The 22,033-nt window shown below is 54.8% G+C and overlaps 1 protein-coding gene and 1 long non-coding RNA gene across 2 annotated transcripts in view; both read right to left on the reverse strand.

Annotated features, from left to right (window-relative positions):
* Nucleotides 1-9,978, reverse strand: part of LOC118890756 — a 36,071-nt gene extending 26,093 nt beyond the window's left edge. Inside the window, exon 1 of the long non-coding RNA XR_005018822.1 lies at nt 9,695-9,978. This is a non-coding gene — a long non-coding RNA (uncharacterized LOC118890756). The remainder of the gene's footprint in view (nt 1-9,694) is intronic.
* Nucleotides 9,979-12,972: 2,994 nt separating this feature from the next.
* Nucleotides 12,973-16,148, reverse strand: NKX2-1 (NK2 homeobox 1). The gene is made up of 3 exons (XM_036843470.1): nt 16,037-16,148; nt 15,553-15,938; nt 12,973-14,595 (listed from the first exon to the last, which is right to left on the reverse strand). Exons 2-3 carry the CDS (start codon nt 15,923-15,925, stop codon nt 13,868-13,870), a joined length of 1,101 nt encoding a protein of 366 aa, XP_036699365.1. The 5' UTR covers nt 15,926-15,938; nt 16,037-16,148; the 3' UTR covers nt 12,973-13,867.
* Between the last annotated feature and the right edge of the window lie 5,885 nt (nt 16,149-22,033).

Raw genomic sequence — 22,033 nt, forward strand, 5'->3', positions numbered from 1 at the left:
GACCACATTCCCACCTCCCCCCATCCAACAGCAAGACAGAATCTCCTTTATTCCTTTGAACCCTTAAGAATTCTTAATAAAGTTAAGAACAATTAGCTATAAGAATTATCCAAAGAGATAAGCCTCTTTAAAATAGACTCCACTGCAGAAAATGCTGGAAGAGAACACCCTTGCTTAAAGCAGCTAGCACTGCTCACATTTATATAAGTAGTGTCAGCAAAGTACTTTCTCCTCATTTAAAATGTTTTCGTTACAAAGGCAGAATTAGGTTGTAGGCTGGCTTTCCTTCCTTCCTGTGGAATCAAGTACAAAGAACATTGTAATTTTTTTTTTTTTCTGCCTGAGACAAGTGACAATGAGAGCACTTGCTATTAAAAAGTTTATTGGGAAGTTTCAAAAGTGGTATCTCCCTCTTCCCCCCGCAAATATACGGCATTGAGGTCCTCCATGCTAGAAAATTTTTGTTTACATCGTTGGCTCGCTCGATAGTGCTAAGAAAGGTGAAGCAGTCAGTTAGGGAACCGAATCAAACTCACTGGGAGCAAATAAGTGGTTGTGAATCAAAGTAGAAAAATCCCGATAATCCGGAGTCATTGTCATGTGTCTCCCAAATGAGATGTTCTGAGGAAATAAAGTGACAAAGTCGCATTGGATAAGTAAACGAAGGCGATAAAGTCACCACAGATCAAGATAATGCTACGAAGGTGACCTGATTTGACAGTTAGTAACCGTAGGTGACCCTTCGGGAACCGCGGCGGGGTGAAATGCCCTGAGAATCGCTGAGAGCCTGACGGCCCGGCGCGGGGACGCCCGGAGCCCCGCGCTCTGGGCCGGGGCCCGGCGAGGAGAGGCTGGAGGCCGCCCCGGGCGCTTCGGGCCTAGACGTTGGCCGCAGCCAGGCCGCGAGGCCCCACGCCCGCCGGGCCGGTAGAGGCGCGGAGAAGACCACCTTCCCTCTCCCTACGTCCTGGCGCCGAGGGGCCGCCGTGGGTCCCGGGGGCAGCTCCGGACCCACGCGGCGGTCGCAGTAACCGCGCCGCCTCGCAGTCGCCGTGCGGCCGAGCGGGCGGCGGGCGCCTTAGAAGCGTCTGCTCCGCCGCGGGAAGCCGGACCCCCGACCCGACCAGCGCCCGCTGCACGGAGCTCACGCGGGGACCAGCCCGCCAGCCAGCGAGGGCGGGCAAGCTCCGCGCTCCAGCGGGACGGAGGAGCCCAGTCGGGGACTTGGGGACGCCGGAGTTTGGGCGCCCCTGGAAGCAGGGAGTCATCTCCAAGCGGTTCTTCCCAGGCGACCTGAATTCAGCCCCTGAGAAGATGCTCCGGGCATTAGCGTGGCCACAGGGGAAGAAAGAAGAGTTATTTAAATGGGGGAGGGGCGGGCGGGAGGACTAGGAGGAAACCGTACCGAAAAGAAATCCCCATCACCACCAAAACCGTTTCTAAGAAGTCCTGAGGTTTTACGCCTGGAGATTTCACTTTAAAAGCTGGAGAAAAATATATATATATATATTCCACTGCTTTTAACTGAAGTAAACAATGTGCAACAAATCCTAACTCAAATATGATTGCAGTGAGATTAGGGTCTAATTGCTTAGAGTTCAGGTGGAATCTGCGGGCTAAATCCTACAGGGCCAATCTGAATTTCACAATCATTCTGTCAAAAGGAGAGCGATGAGAGCCCACACGCTTCCTAACAAGTCATTTTTAACAGTTACAAGCTTCGCACAAAGACCACACAGGGCGTCTAAGAGATGCAAATCTAATCCCTGGTCATTCTACAGGCCTTCAACAAAGATGTGCTAAACCCTAATAGAAAAGAAATCAGTTCTCTGTCACCAGCCCCTGGTAAAAATCTATTAGAGAATGGATAGAGCCGCATCTACAGCAGTTGCTGCAAAGGTTAAGGACAAGTACAAATAAGAGGAACCCAGTTTTGTTTTCCGTGTGAAATATCGGGAGAAGCTAACCCCAAATGAGTGACGGGACTCGATCCGTGGCTTCGCATTCATTTGAATGCTAGATAAAAACTAAACACATACATTAAGACTTTTGAAGACTCCGTTTCTGAATTTAGGAGAGATGAAACAAATTCCCCCCAAAGTTGGACATCTTTGCCTCCGAAATTAATGAAGAATATTAACGGGGGAGGGAGGCCGAGCGCGCGGGTCCAGGAGGGAGGACCTGGGAGTCTGGAGCCGGCTTGCCTGCCTTTGCTCTGCGGTGCCTCATCCTTCCCGGAAAAAGCCCCGACGGCGGAGTCGCCGAGGGGCCGGGGACCGAGATGCGGGACGCCTCTGGCCGCTGGGGCCGAGCGGTGGGCGCCGACGGCGGGAAGGCTGGGCGGCCGCCCTCTGCCCCGACGGGCCGCCTTTCGGCCTGGGTCCCTCTCCTCGGCCTCACGGGTGGGGAGGGGAGCCTATGCCTCAACGGCGGGGAAGAGGCTCAAATGTGCCCTTCCGCGGTCACCAACCACATGAGGTCCTCACTAACAGTGTCATGCTAGGGTATTAAAAGGGTTAATATGTTGCAGCTAAAACATATCACAGTGTGCGCGAGACCCTTAAAAAAGGAAGGGCCCCGGGGATTCAGACCCCTGGGAGAAGGCTGCAAGCAGGCTGGGCGAGGGTAGGAGGGGATCACTGGTCGGTCGTTGAAAGTTGGGGGGTGGGGATTTCCTCCCCCTCCTCCCAGGGGTAGAGAGCCCGGCGGCGGGGCAAGCCCTGGCCTCCTCGCGGGCCGCGGCTCAGAGGCTGCGAGCGCCCCACAGAGCCGGGCGCGCCCGGGGAGGGCGTGGGGAGCGCGCCCGGCCCTGGGGAGGGATCTCCAGCACCGACGCGGTTCTGCCCGCAGCGCGCCCTCCAGGGTCGCGGGGAACCGGTCGCCCCCTGGGGACCCGCCTTCCACCGGAGGAAGCGGCTCAGGACCCGAAGGTGAGGGCTGCGGGGCGGGCTCGGCTCCGAGTCCCAGCGGAATCGCCCTGCCTTTTTCGCAGGCGGCTGGGACTCCCTCCACGTGGCGCCTCCTTCGAGGCCGCGCCGACCGGGACGAAAGGGGGCGCTGTCCAACAGTCAGGGTCGGCAAAGACCAATTTTTCTAAAGTCCCTTCTCCAATTGCAGAGAGGAGGGTTGGGGCACTTGTGTGAAGGAAAGGGGTTTTGTATGTTTCCACGGAAGTTTCCAGAAGCCACTATTTCCTCACCGGATGGTTCCGCCCTCGACCACCATCCTCTTCCCCCGCCCCCACCCGCTGCCATCAGGTTCCCAGGAATTCGCTCCTCCCCGGGGTAAAGAGCCCGGAGCTGGCCAGGCTGGAATTTGGGAGGCGAACTCCAGTCCCTAGTCCTTCAGCTCCATAGCCCTTTAATTGGCTCTGGCATAAAGTCCCTATTCTTAAGGTCTGGCAGGAGGGAAGGAAGGGGTTGCTAGATTCGCCCCTCAGCTCAAAGACGGACCACCATACACAGACATGTTTCCTCTTCAGCCGGTTCTCGGCCTGCCCAGGCCAGGCGTACGCCTTAGGTCGGGGCTGTTTTCCTTCCTTCCCATCTACTGACATTAATTGAATTTCTCTGCACTGCTGCTTCTCTTTGCTTTCCTCATTTTTCTCGCTAGTCCTCTGATAGGCTGACCTTGGCGGTTCTCTGGTCTTCTTACCCCCCAACTGGCCTCCCATATGGGCCTTGCTGGCTTTCATTCTCTATGGCTTAGCGCATCCACTTTATCTCCTTTTCTTTTTAGTACTGACATTAGGAAAATGATACCGAATTGCCTACGAAGTAATACTGCAGCTATGAGGCTGGAATTGCACAAGTAAGCAAGTGAAATGTAGGCATTGAAATGAAAAAATAGAAAACGAGGAGGATGAGGAAACAAACGAAAAGTAGATAATGAAGTCACTTCGGGCTATAAATACAAGAATACGATGCTTCTGCAGGTGATCTTTGGGTCCTAATGAGGGTCTCCCACATCAGCCTTGGGAGTCGGGGACAGAACTTCCTGAGTAAGGCAGGTTGAAGTTTCTTCCCCCAGACTAGGATTGCTGCTGAAGACGGGCCAGCAATCCTAAGCCTGTGTATGCTTGGTCCCCAGGGAGGTCCACGAGGGTGGGAAGGAATCAGCACAATTCAACCGGCACTCCTAGAAATGGTTATGTAGTCACCATATCGCTATGGGGCTGTCAGGTGGCTGAAACTTCCTGCCTGGGAGCCTGCTCTGGCTCTCTGATTCTTTGCGGGACGCATTCCTGTGCACCCCCTCTGACTACCCAGACCAGCCTAGGCTGGGGCCCTGCCCTCAGGTGGACGAGCTAGCTCCCCTACACCATAGCAGATTGGGTCCTACTGGTCCAGCCTCACCCTCACCTCCTGTCAGCTGTTGGAATTCTGTCCTCCCGCTTTGCAGAAATAGGGAGTGTGGAGGCTCCCCGTTGTAGGAGGCCTGACCTGCTCCCACCCCTTGGCTCAGGGTGGACCTGTGCCTCAGGACCACTCTTGCTTATCCACAAAATGGGTCCTAGAGAGGAAAACAAACAAACAAACAAACTAGAGAGTTTACAGCTGGTGTGTGTGTATGTGTGAAGGATGTCTTTAGATCTTTGTGGTCCCTGTAATTTGACATCTGTTAAAAAGAACACCAGGGCTTTTAGGATGAGTTTTGCAGGAAACTGAGTAAGCCAGTAGGAGCTGTGCAGAATCTCCCCCACTTGCCCCCGCTCCGTCTACTGGTTCTCCTGAGATCTTCCCAGAGGCGAAAATGCTTTGCAAGGACGTCTAAAAACACAACACCTGCCTAAGAGGCACCAACTTGAGGAGGTTAATAAATTATCTCCTTTCGAAATAAAAATGGAATCGACATTAAGCACATGCTATTATTAGATTGAGTTTCAGTCTACTAGAAAGTTCGTTAGATGTTGGTATCTGGGCAGAGAGGGAATCTCTCTTTTCCTTAGGAACACTCATCAGGGAAAACAGCAGCAGTTCGCTGGCTTTGTTTGATTTTATTTGTTCAAAGAAAGGTTGTGTTTTAAGATCGTTTTAAAAATCCCTTCAGATTAGAGTTTGGATCATCGTGGTGACCCAGTGAACTAATATATTCACTATATAATCTGGGGTCAAAATTCACGGGAAATTTCTACTCAGCCGCACACCAGACTTCTTGGGGAGGTTTCCAGAAGGGGCTGGGGGCCGGGTGGGCAGGCAGCGCGGAGCGGAGTTGCTCCTGTCCCCAGCTAGGAACCGGCTGGAGAGTCACCGCTGGTTTTGGGGGGTGGGCGAGGCTGGGTGGGAGGAGAAACTGAGGCCTCGGGCTGGGCGCCGGGGGGTGGGGAGGCCGCAGGTGGGCGGGGGGAGGCCTCGGACCCGGGTTGGAGGGGAGGCCGAGGGGGTGGGGAGAGCTGAGGCCGCCGGCGGGAATGGGGAGGTCGCGGACAGTTGCTTCTCTTGATCCTGGAAACCAAAACTCTCTACGAGAGACCTTAAAATAGATCGAGATTTTAAGTGCCCACACTTCTAGCTGAGACCCCTGGCAACCAATATGAAACCGCGAGGCCGGGGGGGGGGGTGTCTCAGGCCTCTGGCGGTGAGGCTGGAGGCCGCGGAGCAGCCCCCTGGGCTTCGGTGACAGCTCACCGCCCCCGCCCCGCAGACGCCCTGTGGCCCTCGCCGCACCCGCGCAGGGCTTCGCGGCTCTAACCCTCGAATTTTAGCCCCAGACAACCTCTTCTGGCGACCCTTCCTTTCAAAACAAGCTTGAATTTTTCATCAAATCTTTTATCCGTGTACTCTTCACTAAATAACTGTTAACCAGCACCTGGGAAAAGAACTAACGTGGTTTCTCTCACCTTTCTTGCCGGCTTTTTCCCCCTCCAATCATTGAGTCTCGATTTTCTAAGCAATTAAGTTATATATTCAACAGGAATATTCGATTTAAAATACATCGGGACCGAAGGCTGATGCATAAGGTCTGAGGCTAGAAGAAAATATTTAGTGCTTGCCTGCAGATTCTGTCACCCATCATCTGCTCGGAAAGCGCTCTGAATCTTTCAGCGTGTCCAGCTTTTATGATTGCAAATGGCCCTGTTTTCAAATGGAAATAAGACTTGCAAACTGATTATGTGTATTGAATCGGAATCACTTGCTAGATCCTCTTGTTTAAAATGTATTGAAAAAAGGATGATGGCTGCAGACCTCTGTAACCAGCTCCCTCTCTTCTCAGGGAGGTCATCTATTTTGCAACTTTTTGCCATTTGAGCATGTTTAAGCGGGATAATTACGTTGCCACTGTGTTACTGGCCCAACGCAAAGACATGGTACACACGCTTCCTCCCATTCTGCCCCCCAGCCCTCCTTACTAGCGTCACCCCTAAACACCAGACACCATACACTCACTCATCCACCCTGCCCCAATGCTCTAACCCGGGAGACTCAGCTGTCACAAACAACAACAGAACCTCGCACACTTTCACTGGGCACAGTTGTTCCTCTCCCCTCCCCTCTCCTCCTTTCCACTCTCCTCTCTTTCCCTCTCTCGTCTTACCAGTGAACAGAACCACAAACACACAAACCCCCAGCTTCCCCAGACACCCAACCAACAGAATCTAAGTATTTAGCCATGTCGAGAATTTTCAGCAACTAATTTTGGGTTGGCGTGGCATTGTAGTTGTTAGAAAACAGTTCACACCGGAAGGTTAGTGTCAACTGTTACGGATGCATGATGGTCCTTGTATGGCACCATCTTTGTCAAAGATTTTCTCTTTACCCCCCATCCTGTGCTAGATTATGGCTGTGGGTAAGCTGGCTTTTGTTAAATATTTCCAACAGCTCTCCCATTTGATTTCAACATGAAGCCTAAGTGACATGCAGACAGCTATCTGAGTTTTACCAGCTGCGTGAGTTGTAGGTATGATACACTGCAGCACTTCCAAAATTTACTACACTCTGGCGCCAGCCTCAGCAGTCCTGCCAGGGAGCAGTAACCAACATTTCAGTGACTATTGCAGGTTGGTGAGTAGTAATGAACTGGCTACAACTTCTGTTTGCCCTGGCCAGAGGCAGGGATGTATGTTCTGTGCACACCCGTGGTGCAAGAGTTGCAATTCTATCTGAAGCACACCCACAAGGGAAGGAAAACGCCATCACTGGCCAGAACCACCGATCCCCTTAGACTCCACCCAGAAAACAGTGCCTTGCAGACCTCAAGGCACCATTGAGTGGCCAGGAGGGGAGAGAGAGGTTTAATCCTCTAGGCTTCAGAGTCTCCTCTGAAAAAGCCTGTCTGAAAAAGTCTGTTTAGAAACCTGGTGCTCTGCGGGCACCTGAAGGGACCCTAACTTGCGGTGTTCCCTCTATACACATAGCCAGATTTGTTAAACAGTTGACCTGGCCTCCTAGGTTAGAGGAGCCAGCTTAGTCCTCTTCGCGTCATTAAGGTAATTCCCAGGTTTACATCTGCGAGGCCCGCACTCAGCCTTGTGTGTGCCTGGGAGATCAGGTAAATCGGTCACGCTCAGACCAAATAAACCCTTGTTTTCCTAGAGCTTTGGACACCTTCACACAGCAACCTTGGGAGGGAGAATGCTAGGTAAGGTGGAGGCCAGGCCGTTCTGGGTGATTTTCCACAGAATTGCTCCAGGACGTAGCAACTGGAAAAGGGTATCCAAGTACACTTTTCAGGCCCCGACATCTTTTGTAGAAATGACATTGTCAACAATCACCAGAAACCCTAGAAATGCAATGTTTAACACTCCACCAACAGCTTGGTGTTACTGACAGTTTCATGTAGCAATCAAAGAGAGGATTCCGGGAAATGTACAAAATGGGGGGAAGGAAGAGGGAAAGTTTGTCTTTTTCTTGTTGTCAGACTACACTCAGACCTGCCCTTTTATTTCCACTACTCTGTGAAGGCCAGACTAGGGGGGACACTTGCTACAAACAAGGGGCGGCAACACTTCCATTTGTTTTTGTTAGCTGGAAACAGTGTTCATACTAACGATTACTACTAGTGGGTAATGTAGGTGCAGCACATGACAACAATTTTTGTTGTAGATTGCTTCAAGAAGTCTCATCTACAGCTGTGTGTCTCAGGCAACAAGTTCATTTTCTTTAAGGACAAATTTTAATATTTTCCCCAAACATAATTAGTTCTCTAGAGTTTCATATGAAAATAAATTAATATTCCAATTTAAAGTGGGAAAAACTAAAGAAGGTTTTCGTTCACTTGATTTTCTTAAGGAAAACTCAGTTTCATGTGACATCTTACTTGAGGTAGTAAATGCATTCAACTTTCTTGCATCTAACAGGTTCTGTAAGATCCCCTACTAAGAGAATCCTATATTAATTTTTTCTTTTTGAATATCTTAATAAAATAGATATATTAGATACATACGTGTATATATTTCTACAATACACACACAGACAGGTGTCTGTATGCAACCACTTACACCTACATACAGAGTGGGCAGAATCAGATGTGAATATTGTATTGGAAAAAAGAGCCCTCTTTAACAAAGCCTGTTATTGCCTGTGATTTTTTTTTATGTTTGTTCTCATTTCAAGCAGAACATTAACGGTGACCAATTTACATTGCAGTGTCCTGCAAATAACTAAAAAAGAAAGAAAACAGGAAAGTCAATTTAAATCTCACCCTTTCCAAAACTTCGTTACAACTCAACTAATAACAAACACAATACGTGTTTAGGAAGCAGAGACAAAATGGGAAACATTATCAAATGAGGATCCTGGGGCTGTGCCTAGATGCCCTCCAAGTAGGGCATTAGGTCACTATCAGAGAGAAGTACAGCCAGCCACTTCAGCTGTGGCTTCAGATGAGGCAGAAGCTGCGCTCTCGAGATGCTGAACCTGTCCCTCCTCCGTGTCTTTGAGGACCATCAAGGAAAGTTTAGAAATACAACTACATGGAGGGGAGATGGCATTCAGACCTTGGCTCTCCCCTTCAATAAAAACATTCTTTCCTCTACTCCCATCAACACCCAATTCCTTCCGCCACTTGGATGGACAAGCTTGCCACAGAGGGTGATTGGGGGATAGGACGCTTTTTCCTGAAGCTACTGGCCAAAGAGGCACCAGGAAACTTTCTGTGCTCCCAGTTGAGGCAGAAGCCCAAACTGGGCCCCACAGAGGGTGGCCTGAAGTCACAGAACACAATTGCACAACCACAAGCACACCAGTCAGGAAGGCAGGGAGGGCCAGAGGAAGGTGGTACCCAGCATCTCCTAATAGGGAACCGATCAAGGAACCCATTCAGGCTCATCCCTCCCAATACTCAAGTCTGTTGCTTTCCATCCATTCTAAAAGACAGCAGCATTTGAAACAAACAAGCCAGCAAACCATGCCTAAGAGCCATATCATCTTAGATTCACATTTCCCAACAGGCTTTCTAGTTCTCCGCAAACAATATCCTCGATCACTTGGCTCCCCACTCCACATACACACCAATAATTGGGGGGAGGGGAGAGCGATGTCTAGAGAGACTGGGGACATTAGATCAGAATTCAAGGCAGCTTCTCACAGCTCTCTTGTTTAAAGAAAATGAATGTCTGCCTGGCTTGCTTTTAGTTCAGGAAAGGGGTCAGTCTTTATCAGCACGGTTCACACAGATCCTGGATTCCGCCCCCCCCCTTATCTTAAATTGACCCTCTTTTAAGATAAAGCCATAATAGAGAAAGCATTGACCTTACCTGGTCCCTAATGAGTTGGAAGTCAGAAAACCCCGCTCTCCTGTCCTCTTATCCCGGGTCGCCTGAGAAGAGACTCGCGCTACCTTTCGTGCACTCGCGCCCGGAGAAAGCCCCTCATCGGCGCCCAAACGCCCGCGAGCGCGCTCGGAGAGGGTGCGGCCTCTAAAGTATGAGAATTCTTCCCTGAGGTCTCAGAATCGGGGACCTCAAGGCCAGACCTAGGCCTACCCCTGCCCCAGGACGATTAAAATCCCCTGGAAGCCTCCCGAGCCAGTCTTGCCCTTAGAAAGGCCAAGCCCTAAGCAGTGGGAAGAAGAGCTGCCTCCTGCGAGGCCCTTGGACTGGAGCGCGCGGGGCCGCCCCCGCCTCCAGGAGTAAGTGCCCTGAGCGGTTCTCGCCGAGCCGGCTCCGGCCTGCCTCTGATTTCACTCGTGGGCCCCGAGCTACTTCCCACCGTGCCGGCCCGGTCCCAGAGCCGGTGCCCTGGCTGGTGACGCATCCCCTGCCCCCACCCACCTCCTGGGCTTGAGGACTCCAGCTGTACCCGCTTCTGTTCCTGTTGGGGGCGGCGGCAGCCCGGGCTCCCTTCTTTCCGGCTCGGAGCATCTCTTTCCCGATCTTGTCGCCTCCCCTAAGCCCGGCCCAGTCCCTGGCCCGGCCAGCTGAGAGGGCAGCTTTCCTGCCTCTCCGACCCACAGCTCCGGGTTCCCAGGCTGGGGCGGGGGTGGAGAGCCGCTTTGGGATGCTAAACATCAAACAAGCCAAGCCTGGGGTTTCAGGCCCTGAAGCCACTAGAGCCGCTCTCCAAGGCTCTCGAGAAAGTCCTCGTGTTTACATGGCGGGGCTGGGGGTGGGGAAGAGGAGGAAGGGGGGGGATGCTGTCTGCAAAATCTCCCCCACTTCCCGAAGCCATCGGGGCCTAGGGATGGATGGGGTGCTTAGGTGGCGGCATTCAGCTTCTCCTGGACCTCGGGGCGAACTGTGCTGCCCCCACGCGTGGAGAAGCTTCTGGCTCTTCCAGGCACTTCAGCGTCAGGGACATCACCAGAAGTCTTTCTCCACCAGAGGAGACCAGAACCTCCCCGGGCCAGAGATGCTGGAGACTTAGGGGAGGTCCACTGCTGGAGAAGGCAAAGATCACAGAGGCTGACTGGGATGTGGGGATGAAGTGTGTCTCCGTCTTTGGTCTTTCGCTGCACCCAGAGCGCACCCTTTTCCCTACCAGGACGCTTCAGATTGCCTTCCAGGGCCGCTTCCTGCAGCTACAGCGATGCACGGCCAGGGACCGGAGCTGGTGGACCCCGTGTGATGGATGGAGAGAAGGGGCCAAGGCCCTGTTTGTCTCGGCCCCATCTGCAGACCTGGCTGAATTCACCTTTTCTCGGGACCAGTAAACAGACTTCAAAATTAAGCCAACTCTAGACGGCGGGGAGAAGAATGTATTTGGTAGAAACTCCAACCAGTGCAAGGGTGATAAGACTGAGGGTACCACAGCTCACTAAAATTGTTACTCTCCGGGGCCGGGGCCGCTCCGGGCAAGAAGGGTTGGGGGGACAGACCCCCTGGCCATTGTCGGGCACCGCCCGCCCAGCCCCTCCCTTGAGTTGGGCTCGGGGGCAGGTGGAGCGGAAGCTCCCACCCCGCAGAATTCAGACCTTAACGTTTACATCTCCCCTGCCAAGCCGGGCCTGAGCTGGGTGACTTAACTACCTACACACACTGTCCCAGGACCACTGCTGCCCAATCCAATACAAGTGTTCAGACTTCCCGGGTTTTTCCTTGTTTTCCAAAACGTGAGGCCTGCTGAGACTTCCCCCAACTAGCACACTCTCTAGATCCAACCAACCGCCCTCTCGAAATCTCCGAGTCTCTTCTAGATACTGAAAACAGTATCTCAGCAGCCAGACCCGAGGGAGGAAGTCCGTCCTAGTCCCCAGTCAGGGCGCCACGGAGAAGAGCCCCAAGGAAGTCAACAGAGAGGACTGCTGGTGCCAGCATAGCCCCCCTCTGCCCCCCCTCATTTTCCTTACACATTTCTGGGGGGTGAGGGTGGAGGTCTGGGAAGAGAGAGATGGAGTCAGAATGAGCTGCAAAGAAGAGGAAGAAAAGGTGGTGACAGGCAAGAATGGAAAAAAGAAAGTTGAAATTCCAGGCGATAAATGAGTACATGCCAAATATGAATCAATCCTCCACAATCAAACACTTTCAGGCCTAGAGAAAAGTTCTGGGAGGGGCATCTGTCCACAGCCCACCCGGCCACTTTTCCTGTAGGTTTGTCAGAAGTGACACGGAAGGGGCAACAGCCCATCTAGGGACTACGTATTTCTCTCTGTCCACAACCACTCCTTCTTCCTCGCCTCCCCGGGGCAATTAAGACTTCCCCAACAGCTATATCTGGGTACCAAAGAGACCAAGAAATTAGAGGTAGCGAGAGAGGTCAGTTTTTTGTTTGTTTGTTTGTTTTGTTTTCTGTTTTTGCTGGGATGGGGGCGGGGGAGTGCGGGGAGAGGTGGAGAGTTGGAGACAGGAGAAAGATTCCTTACTACAAAGATTTAGGAGACCAGGAGCCCAGAGACGGAAACCTTGGAACAAAGAGCAGAAAGGCCAGCTCCCAAAGTCCTGCCAGGGGTGTCCCCAAGGCCAGCAGCCCAGTCGGACACCGCCCAAGGCCGGAGAAGCCATGAGAAGCCGTCGGCCAGCCTGTGCGGGGATAACTGTTTTAGAGCAGAAACGAAACCCCTAACAACTTCCTCGCTTTCGAAAACAGCCTCACACCGAATTCTAGTCCCAAGGAGGCTCCGCCAAAGATTCGAAATAAAGAATTAATGTTGAAATCTACAGGCATGATCCGTCTAGTAAAAATAATCGTTCATTCAGGGTTATTTAAAACGAATGTCCGAGGCCGGCTGCTTTAAAACACTGGCTCAGCTGTACAAGATCACGGTAGATACTTCTGAGGTTTAAAGAAACAGAAGCCTGGCTTTGAAAACTAGTCCTTTGGTCTCTTTCTCTTCGTTTCTCCCTTTTCCTCCTGGTGGAAGGAGTTTAGCTTTTCTACTCTCTATTGCCAAGTCCCAGGACTGCTCAAGGTTTGGTTCTACTTAATTCAGAGGCAGAACAAAACTCCCTCTTCCCGTGGGGCAAAGACTCTGGGCCCGGCCTCCTTAGCTGGTTCAGGATCCTTTGAGCCCCCAAACAATTCGAATCTCATCAGGCCAATGTTGAGCCACACCCCCTACCACCGAAAAAGCCAAATCAAAACCAAACAAAAGATGGGTTTTTTAATCAGAAAAAGAATCTTTTTAATTTGTATAATTTATTAGAAGCTTCTTAGGAACTATACTTAAGCCAGATATCTACATAAGTTACAACAGAAAAAGACTGACGCTGCAAATACCAAACTGCCAAATAATATACACAGATTTGTCAAGGCCCATAAAAAATATGATGGGCTGGGGACGGGGACTGGTTTTTTGTTTTTGTTTTTTACAACAAAATGTACAGATTACTAAAACTAAGCATTTAGTCCAACTTTTGACAGCGTTTTACAGCTACAAGTTCACATCAAACATAAAACAATTTTAACCAGGGCCGGTCTCAGCTGAGCCTGGGTGGCCAGAGGGGGCCAGGAGGGGGCATTTCCTTTGTGTCAGTGGCAAGCGGGATCTGTCGAGGAGTCTTTTCCTCTCCCCAGCCCCCGTCGCCCCTTCAAAGAAATCCTGGTATTTACAGGCAAGTCCACTTTGCTGGCACGGTGTACCCAGAGTGAAGTTTTCGATCTCTAGAGTCCAGAGGCATGTCAGCGTAGAGCCCTCTCCAAACTGCACCCCACCCGAGCGTGGGAAACCCATCGGAATCACCCAAAAGACACCCCCAAAGCGGTTCTTGTTATGTCCTTCTCTGTTTAAGACTCCTTAAAGAATTGGATCACTTGGTTGTTTTATTTTCTTTTTTTTAAAAAAAATCCTGCACGTTTTAGAAAAAGAAAAGAAAAGAAAAGAAAAAAGAAATACGTCCAGCAGTTTGGTCGTTGTGTTTTCTCCCTTGGTCTTATCGGGACAGGTTCTTTAGAAAAGTCGAAGCGCACGGTGTAGTGGGTGGTTGGTGGTGTGTGGCGGGCAGTAGGGGAAGCGATGAGGCAGAGCGCTGGGCTAGGCCCGGCCCGGCGTCCTCTCACCAGGTCCGACCATATAGCAAGGTGGAGCAGGACATGGTGCCGTAGTCCGAGCCCGAGGAGTTCAGGTGGGACAGGCTGGAGACCTGGCCCTGCAGCGCCGCGGGGCTGGTGGCGTGGTGCGCCAGGTCCGGAGACTGGCCCGCGCTGCCCGGCTGGTGGCCCGGGTGCGCGCCGAGGCCGGGGCCGCCGCTGCCCACTGAGATAGCTGCTGCCGCCGCCTGAGCGGCCTGCGCCTGCTGCTGCGCCTGCTGCTGCGCGTGGCCTTGCAGGCTGGCGGCGCCCGGCGCAGGGGCGCCCGCCTGGCAGGGTTTGCCGTCTTTCACCAGGACCGGCACAGCCACGCGGCGCGGTGACTGCTGCTGCGCTTGCTGCTGCTGGCACCCGGCGCCCCCGCCGCCGCTATCCTGCTGCAGTTGCTGCTGTGCTGCCTTGTCCTTGGCTTGGCGCTTCATCTTGTAGCGGTGGTTCTGGAACCAGATCTTGACCTGCGTGGGTGTCAGGTGGATCATGCTGGCGAGGTGCTCGCGCTCGGGCGCGGACAGGTACTTCTGTTGTTTGAAGCGTCGCTCCAGCTCGTACACCTGCGCCTGGGAGAAGAGCACCCGGCGCTTCCGGCGCGGTGCGCTTGGTAGTGGGGCCATGTTCTTGCTCACGTCCCCCAGAGAGCCCAGGCCGCCCATGCCGCTCATGTTCATGCCGCTCGCCGGGCCCATGAAGCGGGAGACTGTAAGCGACAAACGCACAGCGTCGGCAGGGGCCGGGCCGGGCCAGACCACCTCTGCCTTCTGCGCGCTTGGCCGGCCCGGCCCCTGCCCCGACGGCGCACTCCTCACCTAGGCCGCCTCCACCCTGAGAGGCCCAGCCGCGGGGATCGCCAGCGCCTGCCCCAGGCCGTGCCGTCGAGGGGTTTACTGCAGAGCTCCCCGCCTCAACCCCGGCTACCTCCCTCAGTCTCGGTGCTTCACCCAAAAAGCAGAGTGGAGAAAGACTGCTCCTCCTGTTCCTTTCGTGCCCAGCCCACCGGATTCGTGCGGTTAGTGGGCCACGGGCAGCAAACTGGGCCCAGGCCAGGAACTGGGGTCTAGCTGTAGGCTCCAGCTTTGGGAGCTTAGGAGAGGGAGGTGTGCGCTTTCGAAAAGCTAGAGACCCCGAGACCCCAGACTCTTTGCCTCTTGGCCGCTCTCTCCTGTCAGCCCCAATGAGGGCACTTGTTCGGCCCATTTAGAACCCCCTCTGGAGCCACAAGCCCTCCCACCAGCCTAGACTGGAGAGTGGGCCAGGCCAGGGGCCTGAGCGCATCATCCCAGCAGGGCAACCTCCCTCCCGGCCAGGCCGCGCCTCTCCGCGCCCTGCTCGTCCCGGCTCTCTTAGTTAGGGGCCACCTCCCTCCGCATTCCGAGGTCTCCCGCGCGGAGCAGAGCGGCCACTTGGCCGCATCTGGCAGACGCCAAATACCAGGCTCCTGCCCTCAGGACCCCAGAGCTACCAAGTGCCTCTTCTTGGACCCCTCAGCTCAACAAGGGAAGACTCCCCAGCTCCTGCGCCCGACTCGTTGGCGCCACTGCCCGGCCGCCCACCCTGATGCCCAGCGCGCAGCCGGCAGGCGCCGCGCCTTCCCGGCGGCTCTCCCCGCGCCTCCTGCGCTCAACCCGCGGCCCTGCAGTGGGGCGGCCTCACTTACTGGCGGGGAAGCGCGGGTCCGGGTTGGCGCCGTACCATCCGGGGCCCGAGGTGCTGTTCCGCATGGTGTCCTGGTACGGCGGCAGCTCGCTCATGTTGCCCAGGTTGCCGTTGCAGTAGCCCCCCACGGCGGAGTGCGAGAGCTGGGGCACCCCCGCAGCCGTCATGTGGTAGGCGGCGGTGACGGCGCCGTGGTGCCCCACGGCGTGCTGCTGCATGGCGGCGGCCGGCGGTGCCGCCTGGCCCTGCCTGTAAGCCGCCAGCGGAGCCCCGAGGCCGCCGCCCTCCATGCCCACTTTCTTGTAGCTTTCCTCCAGGGGACTCAAGATGTCAGACACTGAGAACGGAGTCGTGTGCTTTGGACTCATCGACATGATTCGGCGGCGGCTGGAGGAGGAAGGAAGAGGAGGAAAAAAAAGGGAGAGGGGGAAGGCGAAGCCTCGCTGCTTTTTTTTTTCTCCCTTTGCCAAATATTCTGGTGTTACCTTAACGCCGATCTTGTTGGATGTACACGTAACCGAGTGGACCGAGTCCGCCTTAATTGGCTTGAGTGGAGGCTCGGGGGCTGCCTCGCGTTTGTTTTAGCCCGGCGCCAGGTTTTAGGCAGCCACCAGAGGCGGGGCGTAAGCGCTAAAGCAACAAGACAATAGAAGCCTACATCTTGCCCGAGATAATTAGCTTACATGCTGATGACAAGGTAAACACCTTTAAGTTTCACTTGTCAGGATTTTTAGGTCTCAAAGAGGGAGAGAGAGAGAGACAGAGAGAGAGGCAGAGACGCGACCCAAAGCATTTCTTTCCCCCTCCCCCGGAACCCCTACCCCCATTTTTGTGGGGTGCGGTGGCGCGCGGGGTGGGGGAGGCGGGGGGGAGGGAAAGGAGGAGGGAACCGAGAGAGGGGAGGGCAAGAGGTGGGATGGGGAGTAGCCGAGGAGGAGGGCTGTTGGGGAGGAAGGAAGGTGAACGCCGCTTTGCAACCAACTTCGGAGTTACAAAGTGAACCACTTTCCAGTTCGGTCTGGGTTCCCCGGGCGGGGACGGGGAGTGGGCCGAGGGGCGGGTGGGTTTTCACCTGAGCCTGCCGGGGCTGCTCCTCCCTCCCGCCGCGGCCTCCCAGCCCCGCGCCTTCCCACCGCCTCCGGACCACATCTGGCTTCGCAGCGCCGAGCCCCAGTCGCCACCAAAGGAGCTCGGGAGTCAGGGGACGAACCCTGGGGCTCCACTGTTGGTCTGCGTGTCTGTCAGTCTGTCTGCCTCTTCTGCCGCCGTCAGAAGGACACCTCTGCTCCCCGCCCCCTTTCCCCCTACCCGAGAGAGAATCCCAGCGGGCGGAGGAGGCGCTGAGCAGGGGATCGGCTGCCGCCGAGAGAGGCTGTCCCAGATCCCCGCGCCGCCCTCCCCCCAGCTCAGGGTCTTCCCAGAGGGCTAGGGCCCCCTGCTTCACGCCGCCCCCCCACAACCCACACTCGGCTACCCTTCCCCACCCCCATCCCCTGCTAAGGCAAGGACACCAGTGGCCGCCCGAGCTGAGAAGCTGGGGGGATTAACGCGAAGGGCCATCGCTGAAGTTGCTCCACCTCGAACAAACCTGGTGTCCCCGACCCTCGCCCATCGCCCGGACACGCGGGGTTCTGGGACTGGAGCTGACTTTCCGAGGACATCACAGCCCCAGCACCCGAGCCCAGGGTCATGCTGTTTTCCCCCCTGATGCTTCAGGGAGGGCTCGGGCAGGGAGCGTCGTGAGTGCCCGTCCTCCTGTTGCCGGGTGGAACTGAGCCTGAACCCCGGCGGGACAAGCTGGCCGGGAGGGGGCGAATCCCCGGGCGTGAGCAGCCGAGCGGGCGGGAGGCTGGGTTGAGGCTTGCCTCCTCCACCCGGAGCTCAGCCATGCAAAAGTGCACTTGCTTCCCCGGCAGTAACCAAATATCTTTGTTTAAAGTGCCGGCATAAATGGCCAGTCGCTTTGTGGCCACTCTGGATATTAGTAGATGAGGATCATTCTGCTTCAATTGGGCGCCTCTCATCCGGCTAGCAAGAAACTGCTTAGGAGGAAGTGGGTTTCCTGTCTGCGCGTTCCCAGGCTTCAAGTGTGAGCCCCGCGCCTTGAGGGTCCTTGGGCGCCTGGAGAGGAGAAACTGGGGGCTGCTCTCCCCAGCCCGGCCGGAGGCATCCGCCGCGCCGCTCCGGCCAGGCCCGGGCCTCCAGCAGAGTGGACTACGGAGCCGAGCCCTGTGCGGTGCAGATCCGGAGACCCACTCCGACTTTTCCCCTTGGATGTTAAACGTTTTGTTGTTGTTTTGTTTTCTCTTTGGCTGTTTCAGCCTCCTCTCCGCGCCGGGGGCTGGGAGGGCGGAGGGCTCTTAGGTCGAGCAGGGGCCTCCAAGACACTGCGGGGGCCGGTTAAGGAGGCTTCTCGATTTTGGTTTTGTTTTCACATTTTCCTTCCCCTCCTTGTAGAGGAGCTCCCGATGATGAACAGGCTCTTTTTGAACGATTTAATTCAGCAGGTTAGACGCCTTTTCCATTAATAGCAATCGTTGTAGGGAAAGTTGTTTTGTTTATTGGCTTTTTATTTCAAGATTTCAATCCTCCCCTTGAGGAGTGCTCTGCACTCCCTCAATACAAAGCCAACTTACATACTACATTCAGTTTCCTCACCACCTATGCCCCTTAAGAGGGGAGAGAAAGCTCAGGGCACGCCCATCTCCTGCCTACCGCAAGGGCCCGTGTTTCTGGGCCCGCTTGTTGGCTTTGGGGCAGGCAAACCTGTGTATGGGCGCCGAGACGCACGCGTCGGTTGTGCTTCGAAAGACGGGCGCCAGGTCGCTCATTGCCCTTCCTTCCAAGGGACTTCTCTTGGGGGCGCTCTCAGTAAGGACTCAGACCCCCATCAACTGCGCCTTGGTCAATGCGATGCCTAAGTCCTGGAGCGAGGAGGGAAGAGGACGACGCTGGGCTCAAGTGAACGGACAAAGGACAAAACTGAGGAGAGCGGACAAAACTGAATACAGATCTTGTTTGCAGTTGGGCCCCCAGCCCTGGGCCTGCGTCTCATCTGGGGTCTTAATGCCAAGGCGGGATGGGTCTCCCAGTCTCCCGTCTTCTTTCTCTCTCTCCCTCTCCATTATTTTATATTATCAGTAAACGTAAGAAACACTCAGTGTAGAACGTTGTATGTCTCTCCCAGTCTCAGTGCCATTTAGAAATAGAGGTAATTCTTCACAAGGTTTTTGTAAGATTCAAATAAAATCGGGCACATGAAAGTGCTCTGAAAGCTTTGGAAATACTTAAAGTTCGGTGCCAGCGCTCGAGATTTCTGTATTGTTATTATTAGCATACCCCTCTTCCTCGCGTTAAAGCCCTGAATCTGAGTGCAGGGAAGAGTTGGGTGAATCTTCCGCAGTCCTTGAGCCATGCCTCCTCGGCCTTGGTCCCTCGGAAGCTTTCAGCTCCGAAGCAGGCACGTGGCTGGCAGCTCCCCGCCCCCAGCCCAGGCTTGCGAACGGGACCAGGACCCGGAGCCACGCAGGCAGCTGGCAGGCGTTGGGTTGGGGCCCTGAGCAGGAGCGGGAGCTCCAAGTAGGGCGGTGGAGGGCAAGGGCTCCTGCTCCACGCCCCCTCCCCTCCGCAACCGAGACTGTGCTCCATGCTCCCCCAGCACGGCACGCGCCAGCACCTGCTCTCCTCTGGACCTCGTCTGGGCCACTGTTGCACCTTGAGGCACCTGCCTCTGCGCCTCTTCTGCTTCTGTCCCTTCACACACGCACCGCTCCGCACCTTTTCCCAGATGCGCTGCACTGCCAAGAATAAGCCCGAGGACCAAGGCGCCTTGTGGGGAAAAGGTGGCTACCCATATCTCCGGGCTGGTCCAAGCAAGGGCCTTGAGAGTCCCTCTCCTGGCCCCAACACCTCTTCCTGACCAGAGTGTCCTTTCTTCTAGCCCCCCCTCCCCACCCACCGACTCATCTTAAATGGGGCGGACCCCAGTTAAACCAGTAGTTTCTCCATGATTGCAGGGGATACTTGGGAAGCCCGAGTTCACTTTATAGAGCCCCGCACATCTTCCCTTAGCCTTCAGCCAGCTCGCTCCCGGGCGAGGTGGCCCGGTGGGGCGGACGCAGAGCGAGGCCCAGCTCAGGCCTCTCAAGGAGTTTTCCCGGGCGCGGTCTCCCACACCCTCCTCAATCTCGGCCACGCTCTGCTTCGCTGGCTGCGGCTTGGCACGGAATCTAGGAGCCCGGGAGGTGCAGGCCCAGGCCGAGTCCGAGACACGCGGAGCTGCCATCAGCCTTTGCTCACCACCCTCCTGGCCAAAGGGAAATGCCCTTCTTTCCCTTCTGGACCACTTCTTTGAGAACTTAGAAGGCTCATACAGAAGGCTAATTCGGGGCTATAGCTCGGACCAGGTGGGGGAGGATGAGATGGGAAAGCCTATCTTCTCCCCTCCCCCATTCTTCTAATTCCCTTTATGGTCCTTCACACTCCCTAGGGAAGGGAGCGACCTGTTTCCTGGTGGTGTTATTTTGCTCTGAGTTATTGCAATTTGTGATTCATTCAACAAATATTTATTAAGTGTGGGATCTGTGCCAGGCTCCGAGCTAGGTTTGAAAATTCAGCCTTAAATAAGATAGATGAGGCTCCTACCTACATGGAGCTTACAAATCAACAACAAATCCCTCAAATAATATGTAGCTTGTGACAAATGTTAACTTCAGGCTTCAACCGAGATAGAGAGGGTCGTGATGAAGGTTTGTGTGTGTGTGTGTGTGTGTGTGTGTTTATGCACCATTTCCTGACCTTCAAGCGGTCAGGGGCTGTGGGCAAGGCTCTTGAATATAAGTCAGAAGTCCCGGTTCCAGCCCCAGCTTTGCCACTTTTCAGCCATGTGGTATAGCTCTTGTGGACGCCTGTCACAGTCTGGAGCCACTACCCTTACGGCCAGAGTAAACTAGGGTGTTATTTTCAGCCCCCCACCCCCTCCTCCAAGAGCTAGTCCTTGCTTTATTTATCCTCGAATCCTCCATTGCCTCAAGAAATGTTGAATTAAGGAAACAAAGTCTCTTAGCACCTGTTTCCTGAGCTGCAAAAATGATCCTAACCTGTCCGGTGTACCTCCCAGGTTGTGCTAGGGATGTACATGAGTTTGTAAATCATAAAATTTGCTAGCACATGGAAGGGGTTATTACTTCTGGTTCTGTATCTTGGGTTTATAGAAACTGTGAATCTAGGCCTCTTACTCTGCGTGAACCTCTCTGCCCCCTCGGCTGCTCCCGCGCCCAGGCCAGAGGCAGGCGAGTCTTCCTCAGCCAGGCGCAGACTCCAGAGCCAGGCTGAGCTGGGTTTCCGGGTGCCTTCGAGGCAACCCCGCCCAGGGAGCAGAAAGCAGGAACGCAGCTGGGCGCTGGGGGTCGCTGGTCTCCAATCCCGAGATGCAAGGAACTGAGAGAGTATCCGGAGCCCCCTCTGGAGGGCGTCTTCCTCTCCCTGAAGGATCTCACAGGAACCCCCTGTGCCCTTTTCCCAGGCACCAAAATTGAGAACCTCTCGAGAAGCGAAGCCCCAGGGAGTACAGTCTGGCAGCTTTCCGGAGGAGGATTTCGCAGACGCGGGGCGAAGAAGAGATCTGGAGATTCCTCTAACTGCTCTCCATCTCACCTTGACCATCTAGGGTCTTTGAGGGTGGCCTTTCTTTGGGGGATGCTCTCCTCAAACCGTGGCCTCTGGGCAGGTCCTGAGAGCAGGACCGAGGAGGGGGATGACAGACACTAGGACGTCCCAGCGCGGCTCCCGTGCAGCCCTCTCCCTGCACTCCACTCGGGACTCTGGGGTTGGAATGAGAGGCGAGATTGCGCATGTGAAGGCCAGCATCCTCCAGGAAAAGAGGAGACGCCCACCCTCAGCTCTTTGGTGTCAAAGAAACGTGTCTTGTCAGGTCAAGCCCTCCAGAAGTCGATACCTGTGGTCTTGAAACCCTCCTATTTTCATGTCACACAGTTCAAGCCTAGATTCAACTCAACCCAAGTTATAGTCAGAGCCCTTACCCTCTCCACTAACTCCAGAGGCGCCCCCTGGCAGGAAGGGGTTTGGGGTAAGGGGAGAATTTGGGGACTGGGTTACAGAGCAGAGAGAAGGGGCACTCAGCGCTAGCAGCCTTTGAAATGGGGAAAACCGAGATTTGGTGGGTGGGAAGCGGGGGACGCGGGCCTGCAGCTGCTCGGCCGATGTGGGGCGACGCAGGAGACAGATGCAGGATCCGAGCCTGAGCTTCACAGCGAATCGGCTTCTGTTTCTTCCCAGTTCTTCATTACTGTTAAAATTAAGAGCCTCTAAACAGGCGAGAGAGTGGATAGTGGTGATTCCACCATACTCAGGATACGGGAAGCCCCCATGCTAAGGAGCAGGGGCACCCGCGGAGGCGCTCTGGGGCGCGGGCAGCTCGAAGGAAAGTTTTGTAGCTGCTGCTGAGACCTGAGGCCTAAAAG

The sequence above is a fragment of the Balaenoptera musculus genome, chromosome 2 (assembly GCF_009873245.2).
Source record: "Balaenoptera musculus isolate JJ_BM4_2016_0621 chromosome 2, mBalMus1.pri.v3, whole genome shotgun sequence".
NCBI lineage: Eukaryota > Metazoa > Chordata > Mammalia > Artiodactyla > Balaenopteridae > Balaenoptera > Balaenoptera musculus.

Coding starts and splice junctions, on each gene's coding strand:
- NKX2-1 (XM_036843470.1), bottom strand. CDS start 15,925: ATGTCGATGAGTCCAAAGCACACGACTCCGTTCTCAGTGTCTGACATC. Junction 14,596..15,552: donor GGACCCGCGCTTCCCCGCCA/GTAAGTGAGGCC, acceptor TGTCGCTTACAG/TCTCCCGCTTCATGGGCCCG.